This window comes from Gossypium hirsutum, chromosome D02 (genome assembly GCF_007990345.1).
Source record: "Gossypium hirsutum isolate 1008001.06 chromosome D02, Gossypium_hirsutum_v2.1, whole genome shotgun sequence".
Taxonomy (NCBI): domain Eukaryota; kingdom Viridiplantae; phylum Streptophyta; class Magnoliopsida; order Malvales; family Malvaceae; genus Gossypium; species Gossypium hirsutum.
Genome location: NC_053438.1, coordinates 54,655,060 through 54,670,991, shown reverse-complemented (window position 1 = coordinate 54,670,991; position 15,932 = coordinate 54,655,060). Strand labels below are relative to the sequence as shown.

Below are 15,932 nucleotides of genomic sequence, written 5' to 3'. Positions count from 1 at the left end.
GTTTTAACTTATCTTGTTTACGACCCTCTAATAATTGAGAATTTATTAATCAATCTTCAAATGACAAATTTGGATGTCTTATTATTATTTGGGATTCGTATTCTATAAGGATTGAGTTCAACTTAAAAAGTATTTGATAAAATGCTTCATTGATGAAAATAAACAGGCCTTCTAAATTCACTTTAGCTGTTTTCAATTTATGAATGTTAATATTTTAACTTAATATTTGGATACTATTATATATTTGTATTTATTTATAAATAAATCATTACAATATATGCAAAAATAATGTAAAATATAAATTTAATAGATATAAAATAAACTCAATTAAAAAATGAAAATACAAGAAATTCTCAAATGTATATTTGTTTCTTTTTAAAACAGCTTTTATGAAAAAATTTCATGAAATCTGCCAAACAACGGAAAATATTTTACACGGATTCATCCAAATCACCAGAAAATATTAGCTTTTTCAGAAAAGTAACTCATTTTCCAAAAATCATTTTTTGAAAATCATTTTACATGCCAACAAACGGAACCTAAAGTAAAAATCATATCTATAATTTAAAATTTTCTTAATTATTATAATAAATGTATAAATTAAAATCAATCTAGTAACGTTCCCTCCCCGACAATGACGCCAACAACTTAACTGCCTCAAACGTACCAACGTCTAGAGTAAGAATCATAAACAAAAGATATGAAACAAGCAATGTCCACAAGTATATGGGTTAGGTTGTAATATAGTTACAATGAAATAGGTAAGTACCCCGAGGATCGTGCCCAATGGAGGCTTACACTAAAGTAATTCTAACCTAAGCACAAATAGATCTAATTAGTAATTTAAATAAATTATACTACGATAAAACATAAAAGAAAATATTGTTAGATTTTTATAAATAATGAAATAGAAATAACAAAAACCTAAATATAAAGAACTTCGAAAAACTTAATTTATAGACTTTAACAAATTCTAGGTATGGATGATTAGCTTGCTATGGTGGTCATAACTTATGGTGGTCATAACTTATGGTGGTCATAACTAATTCTTATTTTGGGTTTCTACTCAATCAACTAGTCCTTACCCTAGCAGGATCTCTTAATCTTTCACTAAACTAATGAGTCGACAAGAACTACTTATCTCTGAGCCTCATAGTTCAGATCGGTTTGGGGCTAAGGTGTTCACGGAGAGGCCATATCAAATTTGGATTAATTCCCTCATAAATGACTTCCTAGGGTCATCAAGCTTAGGGTTTAAGTTTTTCCTCTCCCAAACAGTTGATCTACTAAGAAAACCTTACATAAGAATCAATTAGTCACACATTCGCTCGCTAATCCCCCATAAGAGGACTAGTTCCTCATGGATCTCATGAATATAATAAACTTGAATATAAACATAAACATAAGATAGACGAAGCGCAGAAAATCCACTAGCGTTTAATCGCGTTTACAAACCATGTTCTCTGAAGAACACAAAGAGAAAAGAACTAAAAAAAATAAACCTAAGCCTAAAACGAAGAACTAAAATTATAAAGAAAAACTTAAAGTCTAAAAAAGTTGTCTATAGCAAGTGTTAAATAAGTTTATTTATAGAGTTAGGATTGTCATCATCCTCAACCTTAGGTCAGCTAACGCTATTGTGTTAAATATTTGATTATGCAGACTAAAATACCCCTAGCTCATAAATATCTCTCGTACAATACCAATGTCACGACATCCTAGTGCCTGTGTCATGATATTGAAGGCAGTATGCTCATGTTCAGGGGTTCTTCAAGGGTGTGTCGCAACATCCTATGGCCGTGTCGCAACACTGAAGGCAGTCTCGATATTATTGTACTCTTCTCCCTATATTGCGACATCAAACTTCTCATGTTGCAACATAATGACCAATATTGAGTTTATACATTCTCTGACGGTCTACTGTGCACTCACTAAGTATATTAGCTCACCTTTAGGCCTCATTCGGCCCTTAAGGTCAATAAAAGACTCATAATACACTTTTTATTGCATAAACTATGAAAACTTAATTAAAACATAATGAAAATGCTTGTATTCAAGCTCCTTAAGTGTGAAAACTAGTTTAATTTGCTACATTGAATTACGACAAATCATATACGAACAAATTGTCAAACCAAATTTGGCAACGTCTTCGAATTAGATGACATGATTTACCCTTAATGGTAAGCCATTTCTATTGCTGGGAGAGGAAATGAGTAGACAAATTCATCGTAGAAGGCCAACACAACCCCATATGAGTTCAATGGGGAGTACAGTCACCAACGTCATCATCATTAGCTCCAACCCCGAATCTTATACAAATAGGTGTACCTTTCGGTCAATATGTTTCATATTTTTCAAGTACATTTACTAACAACCTCATTTTTTTCACACAAGCACCAAATTATGCACCATCATCGACATATACCTCGTCATCCATTCCACTATTATACTATGCACCAACATGATTTGCCATAAATTATAGTGGTAGTTTAGGTACTTTTCAACACTTAATGAGCTTGTTTTTTTAAGCATTTTAGCATATTTTATTGTATTATCATATTTCTTAACTTAAATTCATTTTATAGTAAAATAAGTGTTTTAATGCAGTTTTTAGTATTTTGACGACTTGTTAGGCCAACTTGGGCCTTGGGAATGACTAATGGGTTATTTAAGAGTGTATGATATCAATTCAGGCTAAAAAAATGCAAGGAACGATGGTCATGTCTCAACATAGGGAGGTCTGTGTCGTAACACAGAACTTTAAAGCGTTTAGGGCTGAAACAGGGTTGACGTTGTGACAAGGAAGAACCCAACGTCATGACAATGTGATATCATCCTGACAATGTGCTGACATCAACAGTCGCTTGAACAAATTTTGAGGATACAATTTATTTATTACGACTTTATTAGTACCTGGGCTATTTTAGGAATATTTTACCTTAATGGTTGCCCTAATATTTGTCTATATAAACATTTTTATAATTCCATTAGGAGGTTAGACTTGATTGGACATTAAACCTAGTTAGAAAAACATATTTATTTTACTTTAGCTTATTTTTATGTTTGCTTAGTTGGAACTTTTCTATTCTAATGTGAAGACGTTCCCGAGCGGAGATTGCTCCGGAATTGCGCTTCAATGGTTTATCAATGAGCAATTTCCTTATCTCTTTCTTTTATATATTTATTTATATTTCGTTAGCCTGATAAACTAATGTTTGTATGAATATTGAGATAAAATCATATGTTTTATTTATATCTAACATGTTTTGGCTATAGAAATGTTTAATTTATTAAGTAGTTTAACGAGTGGATGTGTGCGTAGTTAGCAGATTAATGAGGGTTTCTCATACAAATTAGTTGGTGTAATTTCATGTGTGATTAAACCCTAGGATTGAAAGCATTAGGAAGTAATATAGGTAAACGGATCGAGAGACGAGATTATCAAGTAAATCGTGGATTTATCCCGGTCAAGAAAGTGATGTCAAGAGGTAAAGGTGCATTGGTCGATTAGTTAGGCAATAGAGGTTGAGAGGCAACACTATCTAGTTAATAATTAATTCATCATTAAAACCTGAGTTCTCCTGCTAATTACAACCATTAAAGCAAGTTAATCTTCTATCTTTTAATCAAACATAGGCTAAAGCTCATATTGTTAGCACTAGGAATAAGAAATTTCATTAGGTTAATTTAGGACAATTAATTTAATGAGTTTAATTAATCTTTCAATTTGCATTCGCACAACTAAATTGTAAACTAACTAGATTAGTAATTATTTTCTGTAATTAATCTAATAATAAATTTCTCCAATCTGTAATCCCTTAGGTACGATCCTTGGAATACTTCCCTGTATTCCGTTGTAATGATAATTAATATTTCAATTTGACATGTTCGTTTGTCGGTGCCGCACTTAATTTATATTTATTTATTTGCACTATTTTAACTCTAAACGTTCACACGTTTGGAGGTGGTCAAGTTGTTGGCGCCGTTTCTAAGAATTGCAACGGTGAATTATCAGATTGATTGACTTGTAAAATAATATTAATCGAAAGATAAATGAGTTAGATAATGTACTAATTTTTATTTATTCTTATCTTTCATTATTTTTGGTTATTTTTATTTTATTTACTTTGTTGACCAATTAAATTTAAGTATGGGTGAATTCCAAAATGATTTTAGGTGGTGTGATGAACGGTACATTAACGAAGGCAATTGTCATAAACCACGTCCAGAGGGACACATGATGCTGCAAAAGTGCGGTTGGTGCCACATTCAGAGAGATGCATTTTTAAGTACCAAAGGAATGGTAATATTTAGTCGACAAAGGGTTATACCATTAAGGGTTCCTCAAGATTGTAACCTAATGATTATATGTTGTGGAATTGAGTCCAAGTGTTTGGTGGAGGAATGGGCATAAACAAGACTAGACTGATGATTGAGATGAGACCTAGTTCAAGTCTATGTCTGTTGTGCATTGAATGGATCATAACCTTAGGCCTTGAAGGGCCAAGATGAACTTGAGACTAAAATGTTAACTTGACGCATCAAGGTTATTAAAAGTGTGGCTTCATGTCGATGAGGGCATTGACATAATAAGTGGGGGAAAGTGTCAAGGTTCGCAAGTTACTATACTATCAAGGTTAAATTTTCCCCAAATGGTTTTGAGTGAAATTAAAGTAAAATAACTTAGAATTTGGAATTTGTCGAATACCCTGTAGTCCTAGAGAGATATTGTGATGCAAATTGGGTAATTAATAAAGTTAGCTTTGCAAGTAGGTATGTCTTTATTTTGGATGAAGCAATTATTTCTTGAAAGTCTGCTAAACAGATGTGTATCACTCCACGATGGAATCAGAGTTTATAACTCTTGACTGAGCCAGGGAAAAGGCCGAATGGCTTAGGAATTTGCTTGCAAAGATTCTTTTATTGGGGAAACCTACACCTCCTGTGTCATTTTTATGTGATTCACAAGTAGCCATTTATGTTGCTCAAAACCATAATTACAATGGCAAGAAAAGACATATACGAATAAGATATGAATATCTAAGACACTTAATAAATAATGGAGTACTCACAATGGAGTACGTAAAATCTGAAAGAAACCTAGCTGATCCACTAAGCAAAAGGTTATGTAAGAAAATGCCTCTTGATTCGTCAAGGGGGATGGGTCTTAAGCCCTCTGGTTGAGGAATTCATGGTGGATACCCAACTTAGTCTTCTAAGTTCAGTGTGGTGAAATGAAACCATGGAAAGACTCATAGTGTACATTTTTACCTATACTTATAGCACAATGTACATGCATAAGGATGAGCTTTTTGCTTTTAATGAGTTCATAGCCCAAAGTTTGGGTGGTCCTAGTGAGATGAACTTGATGAATTCACCGATGTGTGAGGTTGAGTTTTTTACTCTAAATGAATTCATATCCCAGAGTTTGGGTGTTCTATTGAGGCGGACTTGATGAATTCACTTAATTTTAAAACTTAGAGGTTGAACTTATTAAATGATTTTAATAATTTCGTAGCCTTGGTCCAAGTGGTCTATACTGAGATAGACTTGATGAAATCACCTACATATGTGTGAAGGATTAGCCACCTTCTATGAAAAACGTTAGGTCATTTTTCTAGAATACTTACCAGTATCCCGAGGTATATTGGCTAAATTGGTTATCTATCACGAAACTCAATTGGACTTGAGATTAGCCATGTGTCATGAGTTAACTCCTATTTAACATGTTCAAGATTCATTTCACTTGTTAAAGAGAAGAATCCACAATGTATTGATGTTTAATTTCGTTATTGCTATTCTCACGTTTTACCTTTTCTCATGTTTACAAAATTTTCCAATTCTTTTGCATTAGTGGAGGAATGTTGGTAATGCAAAATCAGAAATATTTTTTCAAAATATTTTCTGTTGTAGAATATTTTTCGATGAGGAAAATCCTCTGGTTGTTGCAAAATATTTTCTGTTGACGAAAATCTTCTACTATTTTTTGAAACTGACATTGTTGTTTTTCCATTTTGCACATTCTGAAAATAATATAAATAGTAGACTATTCTACTCATTTTACCCAACATAGAAAAACAAGAAAACTCAGTTCTCTCTTTTTTTTCTCGTTCTCGCTCTTTACAAATTTTGATGTTTACTAAATTACATTAGTGTGATATTCTGTTTAGGAGAATGAGTTTTAAGCGGGACCGTCTGTGACCTCTCCAATCTTTCCTGGGAATTGAACCTAGTGTGGTTTACCCGAGTTTCTTCCAGTTTATTTCCCAACTTTTATGAGAAGAACAATCCTTTTGAGTTCCATTTCCTTATTCGGATGTATGAATTTGGAAGTATTATGTTAACCTTGGGGGGCGACGTCCATTTCTGATTACACCGATCAGGGCGAAATCGCTTCTAAGGCAGTGGTTCTTCCACGATATAGTGATTGCTTTATTTATTTACACTTAGTTTGGTTTCCTGTTAGTGCTATCGGTTTTGTTTGCAATAGTGTATTTGCAGCAACCCATACTCAAAATCGACCTACTCTCCTAAATTTCAAGAAGAAAAAAAAAGACATATTTCTCTAATTATTTTTTAAATCGACACTTATACCTGATTTCCCCTATAAATATTCAATTTATTACATGTGGGAAAAGCAATTTAACAATAAGGTAATCATCAATTTGATTGCTTAAACTCAAAGAACGGTAAAGGGGGTTAAATTTGGTACCTAACCTAACTAATTATTCTTGACATCATTGTTTTTTTTTCTTCCAAATATTAAAAAATCACACAGGTTTAGCTTAGGGTGGAAAATTAATCAAGGATAATTATATTTTAATATATCAGGACAATAACATGTATTTCTTAAAATATATTATAAGACTATTCCAACTCACTTTTGCTGGAAAAAATAATTATCGTTAATTAAAATTGTGGATTAAAAAGTTATTATATTTAATGGGGGAAGAGAATGATAACATGTTATTGGGTTTTTAAAAATATTAGGCAGAGAAGTGAAGCTGACTTGTCATCTATCCCTATCCCACATCAAAGATAATTTTTCAATTTACAAAGATAATTATTAAAAAAAAGAGAGAGTAATTTTTCAATTTACAAAGGCTTCTAGTTATATAATTTGGCGAAATAAATAAAATTTTGGATACTTAAAATAGGGTTTTTTTGAAATTGTGAAGAAATTATAGGGATCCTTTGCTGGAAGTCTGGCACCCTCCCCTGCCCACTTATTAAATCTATTTATATAGGTTTAGGGTTATTCATCTATTATTATTATTTAAATTTAATTTTGAAAATATTTCAAGGTATGGTAAACCCCTGTTTGATATTAAAGTTGAAGCCAAAGTGTTAGGTATAAGAATAGGAGTATCTGATATCGACCTTCAATGTTAGGTACGTGTTTGGTTTTCTCAGGAATCTTTTTAACTAATGCTTTATTTGTTTCATTTATTAAATATTAGTTAAATATTAAATTTAACACACGGTTTTTTTGCTAAATTAAAAAAAATGTTTTTTCCGTATAATATTTACATCTATTTATAATCTCTCATAACTCTTAAATTAGAGAAAAAATGTGTTTAAATTCACATCTTTCTCATTACTATAATAACAACGATACCAACTGAATTGCCTTAAAAACATAAAAGGAAAGCATTATTATTAGGCAGTGAAAATGGTGAAATTTCATTATTAATACTTTTAAAGATAAATTAAAAGAATCAGGAAATAGTGTTTAAAATATGTTGGTACCCGGCAATTGGATTAATGTAGTGAACAACCGCACCACACGTCAAAACAAGCGCTTAAACGTTGCATTAAAAATAAAAACGAATACTCCCACCGACGCAATGAAACATATAATATTAAGATTGAGTAAAGATACTTGGATGCTTCAATATTTAGCAATCTTTTCTTTTTTTTAACTTTCACACTTTCAATTTTTTGTTCATTTAGATGCTCAAAATCATTGCCTCCACTATTAATTTTTGGTATAATTCTATTTTTAACCCCTTATACTTAAAATTCTTTTTATCATTTTGATTTTTTTTGGATTATTTTGATTCTCAACATTTAAATTTAGTTAAATTATTTTTTAAGAAAAATTTATTAATATGGACATTTTTTTTAAAAAAAGTATGAATTTTTTAAAAAATTATATGTAATTTTTTTAACTTTTATGAAATATACATAGTCTAATGTACTACATCAACACTATTAAATTTTAATAATCAAAGTTTTAACTACGAACTAAACAATATATGATCTATCTTTTCATGACTTTAGCTATGAAAGCTTGAACACGGGTAGGTATGACGAAATTTTTTTCTCGGGTCATCATTAAGTGGTTTAAGGGAAAGAAATATACAAGTAATAAACTCTTGAATTAAATACAATTTCGGGGAATGCATAGTGCAAGTAAAAATAAGGAATTAGGGATATTTAAATAAAATTTATTGAATGAAGAAAATGCTTAGGGATACATCATTCTCATATACATTATTTTTGGGAATTCTCACATATCATCAGCTAATCCTGTGTGTGGAGTAGTTTAGTCCACCCATGAAAAGCTCCACCTTTTTCGAGCTCTTCCAAAAAAAAAAAAAGTACACTACGCTTTTGAATATTCCGCAAAATAAACACAAATTCCAATACTGTAGCATGCAAACTTCTACCTTAAAATATGTTAAATTGCATACAATTCCGACCCTCCAATCAATAAAATCATTTTAGAATATTCAGAGGAGGAACTGAAAGATCATCCTGCTTTTCTTTATATTTTTTGTTGCTACCCCACCCCCACCCCTACATTTAATCAAACTCTCATTTCCACTGCTCATTCTTGACATTTAGAAAGAAAACTAAAAGAAATGAAAATAATTTTTAGTTTTGTTATGATGAATTAATTATAACTCTGAAACCAGAAAATTCCATCTCTCCCATCCCATGTGCAATCTTCAACAACCATTTCTAAATAAGTCATGGCTTATGGTCAGGTCTTCGATTGCCTAGTTTCAAAGTGCATGGGGTCCAAAAAAATTGTGACTTTTGCCCCCCTCCCTTCCTTGTGTTTGAGCAGTAAATGTAGGCTCTGTTTAATCAACTTTTATCACAAAGGAAAGGAAGTAGCTAATACTTACTTTTCGATCCTTTAATTCCTTTATTGGCTCTTTATATCCCAACTTCGAAAAACCCCATTCAACAAGGGAGTGTAATTTTCATCCCACATACATCACTCTTCTCCCACCCACCCAACCACTTTCCTTTCTATCCCACCATTTTCTCTTTCTTTTGCTTTCTAAAACATGGCCAAAACACTACTTAACAAACCTCTCATTACCTTCTTCTTCTTTTTCTTCTTCAGCTTCTTTATTCAAACCAAGCAAGATAACCCATGTCCGTATCCATGTTTCCCACCACCAACAGGCACCGGCGGCGGAGGCGGCGGCGGCACAGTGACACAAACACCTCCAGCTAGTTACTCACCACCCTCCCAAACAGGAGCATACCCTCCACCTACAGGGAACTTACCATATTACTATCCACCACCACCTTATGGTGGAGGTAATTCTTTATATGGTCAGCCCCCTCCTGACCCTATCTTGCCTTATTTCCCATACTACTATAGAAAACCTCCACACCAAACAGATGATCAGTCAGCAGCAGCAACAGTTGGTCCTGGAAGGTCATTACTCATCACCACTGCTACCACAAATCTTGTTGTATTTATTATTCTAGTTATTTCTAGTTTAGGGAATTTCTAGCTAGTGAAAGGAGAAAAAAGGAAGATCTTGTGTAAAAGTAATTATGATTAAGCCATGTTTAATGAGAGTAATCAGAAGAAGAAAGGTGAGTTTTGGATGTGTTTTTAGTTGCAGAAAGAAATGGTGAAGTAAAAGACAAAGGAATCAAAGGGGTGGTGGAGGTGGTTCACGCACTTTGTTTAAATCTTTTGTTTGGTAATGGATGAGATGATTGTGGAGTATATGTTTAATATTTGTTTTCCTCTTTTTTTAAATTGTTTCAAATCACAATTTTGCTTACGTACTTGATTGCATCATCTACAACGGAGATTTTCTATAATAAAACGATTTTCTCAAAGCTGAAAAAAAGGCACGCCTTTCAAAGCTTGATTCCAGGTTTTCTATTTATCTGCATAAAAGTGGAAGTCACTTGGCTTCAAATCTAATCTTGGTAGCGACTATATGTTGGTAGATAAGAAGGGAGACAAATAACTTTTCAACAACAATAACAAAGCCACCATTATTGACTAGCATTCCAGCTAGCTATATTTGTTACATTAGCGCCGTTTAACTTGAGTTGTTTTTGAGTCAGGAGTAGACTACTATCAACAATCTATTAATTGGCTTTGCCATTTCGCTATTTCCGTCTGGTATTCTATGTAAAACCTAACACCATCCACATTCCTGGTAAGGCGCAACACATGATTTGATAATTCCAAGATACCTGCGTTGGCTGCCCTGCCTAAAATGAAATGAACAACCATGGCTGATTGTTTCAGGAAGCCACTACTGTCAAACGACCTATACTAGAACCAATGGCATTAGCAACAATTCCAGCACTTTTCATGTTATTCTTCTTCATTCCCTCAGCTCCCACTTTTGGCATCCCACCATTCTTACGATCTTTTATGACCTTACCCTTCTCTGATGTTCCATGTTTTGGCAAATTACTGCCCTCTTTCCCTCTCTCTTTCTTCAAAAGGACGATGTTTTGTGTTAGAGATGCAGAGGAGCCGGGACTACCAGTTGGTGGAGTGGAGGATATGATGCCAGACTGAGATGATGACTCAACTCTACAAAAATTCAACTCACCAGTAGAAAAGACCTCTTTATTTGCTTGCTTGGAGAGTGGTTGTGATCTTACGGTAGCTCCTACTCCTGGACTTGCTGCTTTTGGTAGTACTTTAGCTGGTTTTATGGTAGATGATGCAGCCTGATAACAAAACAGAAGAAAGCTAGTGTTAAATCTATTGACAAATGGAACAGAGATATGAAATATAAAGGATTCAGATTATAATAGGTCCAACAATAAGGTCTACATTTTCAACTTCCTATCAAAGCGACAGTCAGTATGAAGTACCATTTTGAAATGAAAAATTCATTCATAAACTAAACCATGTAGAATGTCATTTCAGTGTTTCCTATGCTTAGATATTAAGATCATTTAGAATATGATGCCCAAAATAAGTATCACATATTTTCCATCATACGTGGAGCAATACAAAGCTCTACCAGGATTCAGTAATTATACATAGTCCATGGTTACAAACTCCAAAAACATCAACCTTGTACTTCTTGAGTCATCAACCAACATGCATATTATTTTCCCTTCTTCAACAGCTTCCTTTGGATAGTGTAATTCGTTTCAGATTCTCACATACAATATAAGAGCTGTCTTAAGAACAATGAAGTCTACTAAAACCAACATGAAGAAACAAGAAGAAAAAAACTTCTGCAAACAAAACAACAAATATCCAAAAGCCTATAACAAATGGGCAAAGAACAAAATATAAATATTCTTTCTTTTACTACTATTGCTTCATATAGCATTAAATAGATCGTTCCACATGCAACGTCAAAACATTATATGCGTTTTGAGAAAATTAAATACGAAATGAAGAAGAATCTGAGAGACACTAAAGCTATTATGCTAGACTATGATTATATAAACCTCCAAAGTAGATACGCAGTCAAGAGTGCATGCTTTCTAGATGTACACTAATCACATCAAAAGACAAGAGCTACATTATAAAATCAAAGCAATAGCTTAGCTTCTTATGTACCTTGTTTCCATTGGACCCTGGTGCTGTAGCAACATGATAGAAAGAAGGCATGGGTTTTGCTTTGAAATTAAGGCTTTTCCGCAATTGCTTAATTTCTGCCTCTGTCTTCTCCTGCAATAAGACCAAAGCACTTAATTTATTTATGAATTTAGCAACCTATTATTAGTCCAGAAATGTCAGAGCATTCCTTCACTTCAAATACTGACAAGAAAGCACATAATGGAAACCCATTTCATTTTCATTTGAAATAGTAAATAATGAGTATTGCATGCTTCCCTTACTTGCTTTCTTGCTTGAATCTGATTCATCTGAACCTCTTTGGAATGCATTTTCTCTTCTACTTTCATGGAGAACTGAAAACGTTTTATGAGAAAAAAAAAGAAAAGAATTTAAGATACTAAACTGTATCCTTAAACTAAAAATATAAAAAAGGAGGGTTTGAGATGACAGCATGTTTGCTTGCCTCTTTTCTCCTTTCAGCTCGTTCACCACTTTTGAATTGAAATGCTCCAGCACTTAACTTTACATCTGCCTTAGTTGAACTGATAGTCTGCTTCAGCCTACAGAACAGAATATGCTACAATAAGGTTGAAAGTCAAATTTTTGATAACATAAAGCAGTGTCCATCATGTTGCTACAGACCTATTTGGTGTCTGGTGAGCAACAGGTTCAATCTTCTTAGATAAAGAAGGTCGAGCTTCAATTACTTTCTTCGCCATTGCTCCTTTTACGCTGTAAGAAGAATGAAATAACCTTTTGAACCACCCTTACAAATGAAACATGTATATTCTTAAAATACAAGAAATAGTAAGTACCTTTTATGCTCAGTGTTTAATTTTGCATTATCTCTTTCAGAATCCTGGACAAGAAAGACCAAGGAAATTCAGATAGAAGTATGAAATCTAACAAGAATTCTTAACAGAGAATAAAAACTAGGTAATACAAAGGTCGCCTTTTCTCATTAACTTTCAAGTCAAAGTCCAAAATTTTCACCTCTTTGTTTGGAGATCTGTGCATTAGACGTCTAGTTGGAGTGGCAGTTCGCGATGGTAATTTTTCTGCTTTTGTTCTCCTATTGATCTCTTTTTCCTTTCTTTCTAGAACCCTTGCAGCTGCTTTTGAAGGATCAGAAGAAATATTTTTCCGGGAATGATCAGGACTTGGAGACTTCAACCTCGGTTTAGTAGCTTTTACAATAGCAGGCTTCAACTACAATTAAAAAATAAAAAGTATAAGCTCCAAGGATGTAAACACAAGACAAAAAGAAATGCAGGCATCACATCAGAAAACAACGTGAGATCCAGTTTCTGGCTACTGCAGTGAATGTTACTTTTCAGAAACCAACAAGAACTAGCATAAATATAAACCCATACCTTAGGAGAATGATTTTGCCGAATCTCTAACTTAGCAGGATCAACTTCTCCAGTGGTTCCACTACAGGGAGATGGATTCCTGGACTTAAATGATTCATCAATACTAACTGCATTGTCATCATGGTTTTCCTCTACCTTTTTATCTGGCTTATCGTTGCTAATAAGTGGTGTATCGCATCCAATTTCACTTTCAGGAGACTCCTCAGGTTTAACATCTCCAGGGACCAAAACATGAGTTTCATAAGTAGATAAACCTCCAGGATATTCCAGTCCACATTCAATCAATGCACCCTCAGTATGATATTTTGAATCTTCAAGACCATTATCAAAGTGAGCACAAAGGCTACCTTCATTTGCATCACCAGACTGGTTCCCTTCATTTCCACTTCCACAACAAAAATCTTCCCTACAATCTGCATCATCCAAGCCATTCTCACCAAAATGATTGCAATGGCTATCTTTACTTAAACTATCAGATCCTTCTTCATAATGCTTGTTCTCAGCAGCATGATTTTCAACCACTTGGTATTCTCTGTAACCCTCGTTCTCCACGGCATCATTCTCACAGGTTTGATCTTCACCTCCAGTTTGGCCCTCGGATGAACCTTGGAGAAGAAGTGCCTTCTTCCTGAAGTGAGCTTCAAAGTAAGCTTTCTTCTCTATAACTAAACCTGGTTTCGAGAATTTCTCAACCTCTTCAAGATATTTATTGTGTGAGAAAGAGGATCTCCTTTCCCAAGCTAAGGGCTCATTTTCAAATCTGCCAAATGATATAGAACCAGAATGCAAAGATTCTGTCTGCCAAGATTGAAAAGAATGTGGAGTTAGAATAAATCAAATAGGTGGACAAGTTATCAGAGAATAAAGTAAATCGTATTTTATGATCCAGTTCATGGATCAGAAACTCATAAAAATGGTTAGCAAGATCAAAATTCACCAGCACTTAAATACCCATTGGTAGAGGTACTTGAGATACCGTAAGCCATTATAGCTAAAGACAATCTTCTGTAGATTTTCAACTTCTCAAAAATAATATAGTAGACATTTCTAATGACACAAAAGTGGTTCCATAGATAATTTGAAGTTTGAAAAAGAATAACTAACATATCTAATACTATAATTATAAGTTAATGTCAAAACTAATGGCTAACATACATACCATCTCCTAAGAACAATTGCATTTCTTTGTCTGAGATACATTATGTATGTTTTTGTGAATACATGACATTTTATTCAATAATATCATCAAAAATTGAGATAGGAAACAGTGATCATGATCAAACTAGAACTAATCGAGATATGGACTAGAGAAACTGAAACCTAAATAGCAAGTAAATGAACTTGAGTCATCCAAAAGGGGATATATATGTACAAACTATGAACATGAAGTAAGTTCGTTTTGCAAATGAAGTGAACCAACCACTACAATTTTTTTTTCTTGTTTTAAACTTCATAAGTGAGATTATCATTTCATTAGTTAAAAACAAATTGAGATTCCACCATTTCTAAACATAAACCGGTTTCACAATATTCAGTAAGCACTACAACAATTATCCAGTTGACAAATATAATTCCATTGATGAAACACATAATAGAAATTCCAAACACCTAACCAAAAGGAAAGAAAGAGCAAGAAAATTTACCAGAAAACTAATGTTGAAAGGCTCTTGAAACTCTCCCGCCATTCGCAGCAGTTACCTCAAAATTCAAGAGTGAGGAAGCTACATCCCCAGCGTATCAAACGGATCCAGTCAATCAAATTCAAAACAAAACACATTTCTTCACAACTTCAACAGTAATACACGAATCTTAACTAAAAGTGCTTTGCGAGTAACACGCCAAAAACAAAAAAAGCCAAAGCTCCAAGGTTTTTTTTTGTTTTGTTTGTTTTTCTCGTTTATTTTCAGATCTTTCTAAAAAAAGGAATAAAAATTGTGAATTTGTTTGTGTATAGTAGTAAGAGTAGAAAGTTTGTGAACGTAATGAAGAGCTTAAAAAGGTTGATCCATCAATTCAATCATTATTTATTTATTTTCGTTAAAAAAAACCCTTTTATCATGTGGGGTTGGTTGTCCTTTTTGTCTTGTCCTCATCAGATCATCACCGCACTTATAATCGGACGGCTGTGATTATGGATCAGACTTCAGAGGAGGAAGAAGATCTAGAGAAAGCTCGCATTCGGATTGGGAACGACACCGTTTTCTGGTATGGTTGGCAATGCAAGTGTTGGGTAATGTCCCACGTTTGAGCTTCATTTATCTGTTGTTGACTTTCCCAGCAGTGCTTTTACGACTTATGGTCACTATGGGGTCTCTGAAGGCCGAGAATACTTTTAACATTTTTTTCTTAAGTTACTTAAAGCTTATTTTATATTATAATTTGTAAGAGATTAATAAGATTAATCCACTGTTTATGTACAATTTTTCATGTAATTTTTTTTTGAAATAATAAAATCGAAATCTTTTAAGTTTAATTTCCGCTATATATTTGTTAAAAAAAATTCCATCATCATGTGGCTATTTATTCAATATTTGTTTCTTTTTTTTAATTAGAATCAAATCATTTTAATCAATTTAATTGTAGTATAAAAAATATATAAACTTGATGAGTAAATTTTTTTTGTTGCGTCTCATTAAATGGGACAATCGAATATTTATATACATGGTTAGTGTTTATAAAATTAATTTTCTTAGTAGACTCTATGCATACAGGACATGTGTACTATTCTAGGTTGTTTACTAGACTTCGTGACCCCA

General features: G+C 33.2%; 2 protein-coding genes across 2 annotated transcripts; one reads left to right on the top strand and one right to left on the bottom strand.

Annotated features, from left to right (window-relative positions):
* Window positions 1–8,710: 8,710 nt before the first annotated feature.
* LOC107910038 (proline-rich antigen homolog) lies at window positions 8,711–9,982 on the top strand. The gene has a single exon (XM_016837777.2). The coding sequence runs from the start codon at window positions 9,303–9,305 to the stop codon at window positions 9,759–9,761; it is 459 nt and encodes a 152-aa protein (XP_016693266.1). The 5' UTR covers window positions 8,711–9,302; the 3' UTR covers window positions 9,762–9,982.
* Window positions 9,983–10,209: 227 nt separating this feature from the next.
* On the bottom strand, window positions 10,210–15,190 carry LOC107910037 (protein WVD2-like 7). The gene is made up of 9 exons (XM_016837776.2): window positions 14,820–15,190; window positions 13,177–13,974; window positions 12,797–13,012; window positions 12,619–12,662; window positions 12,446–12,535; window positions 12,267–12,363; window positions 12,085–12,156; window positions 11,804–11,914; window positions 10,210–10,953 (listed from the first exon to the last, which is right to left on the bottom strand). The coding sequence occupies exons 1-9, from the start codon at window positions 14,859–14,861 to the stop codon at window positions 10,516–10,518; spliced, it is 1,908 nt and encodes a 635-aa protein (XP_016693265.2). The 5' UTR covers window positions 14,862–15,190; the 3' UTR covers window positions 10,210–10,515.
* Between the last annotated feature and the right edge of the window lie 742 nt (window positions 15,191–15,932).

Bases quoted from the DNA above. Each gene is read 5' to 3' on its own strand.
- LOC107910038 (XM_016837777.2), top strand. From the start codon at position 9,303: ATGGCCAAAACACTACTTAACAAACCTCTCATTACCTTCTTCTTCTTT.
- LOC107910037 (XM_016837776.2), bottom strand. From the start codon at position 14,861: ATGGCGGGAGAGTTTCAAGAGCCTTTCAACATTAGTTTTCTG. The intron at 12,536-12,618 runs GTACTTACTATT...TTCTTCTTACAG, and splicing joins TTAAACACTGAGCATAAAAG to CGTAAAAGGAGCAATGGCGA. The intron at 12,364-12,445 runs GTCTGTAGCAAC...TCTGTTCTGTAG, and splicing joins GCTCACCAGACACCAAATAG to GCTGAAGCAGACTATCAGTT.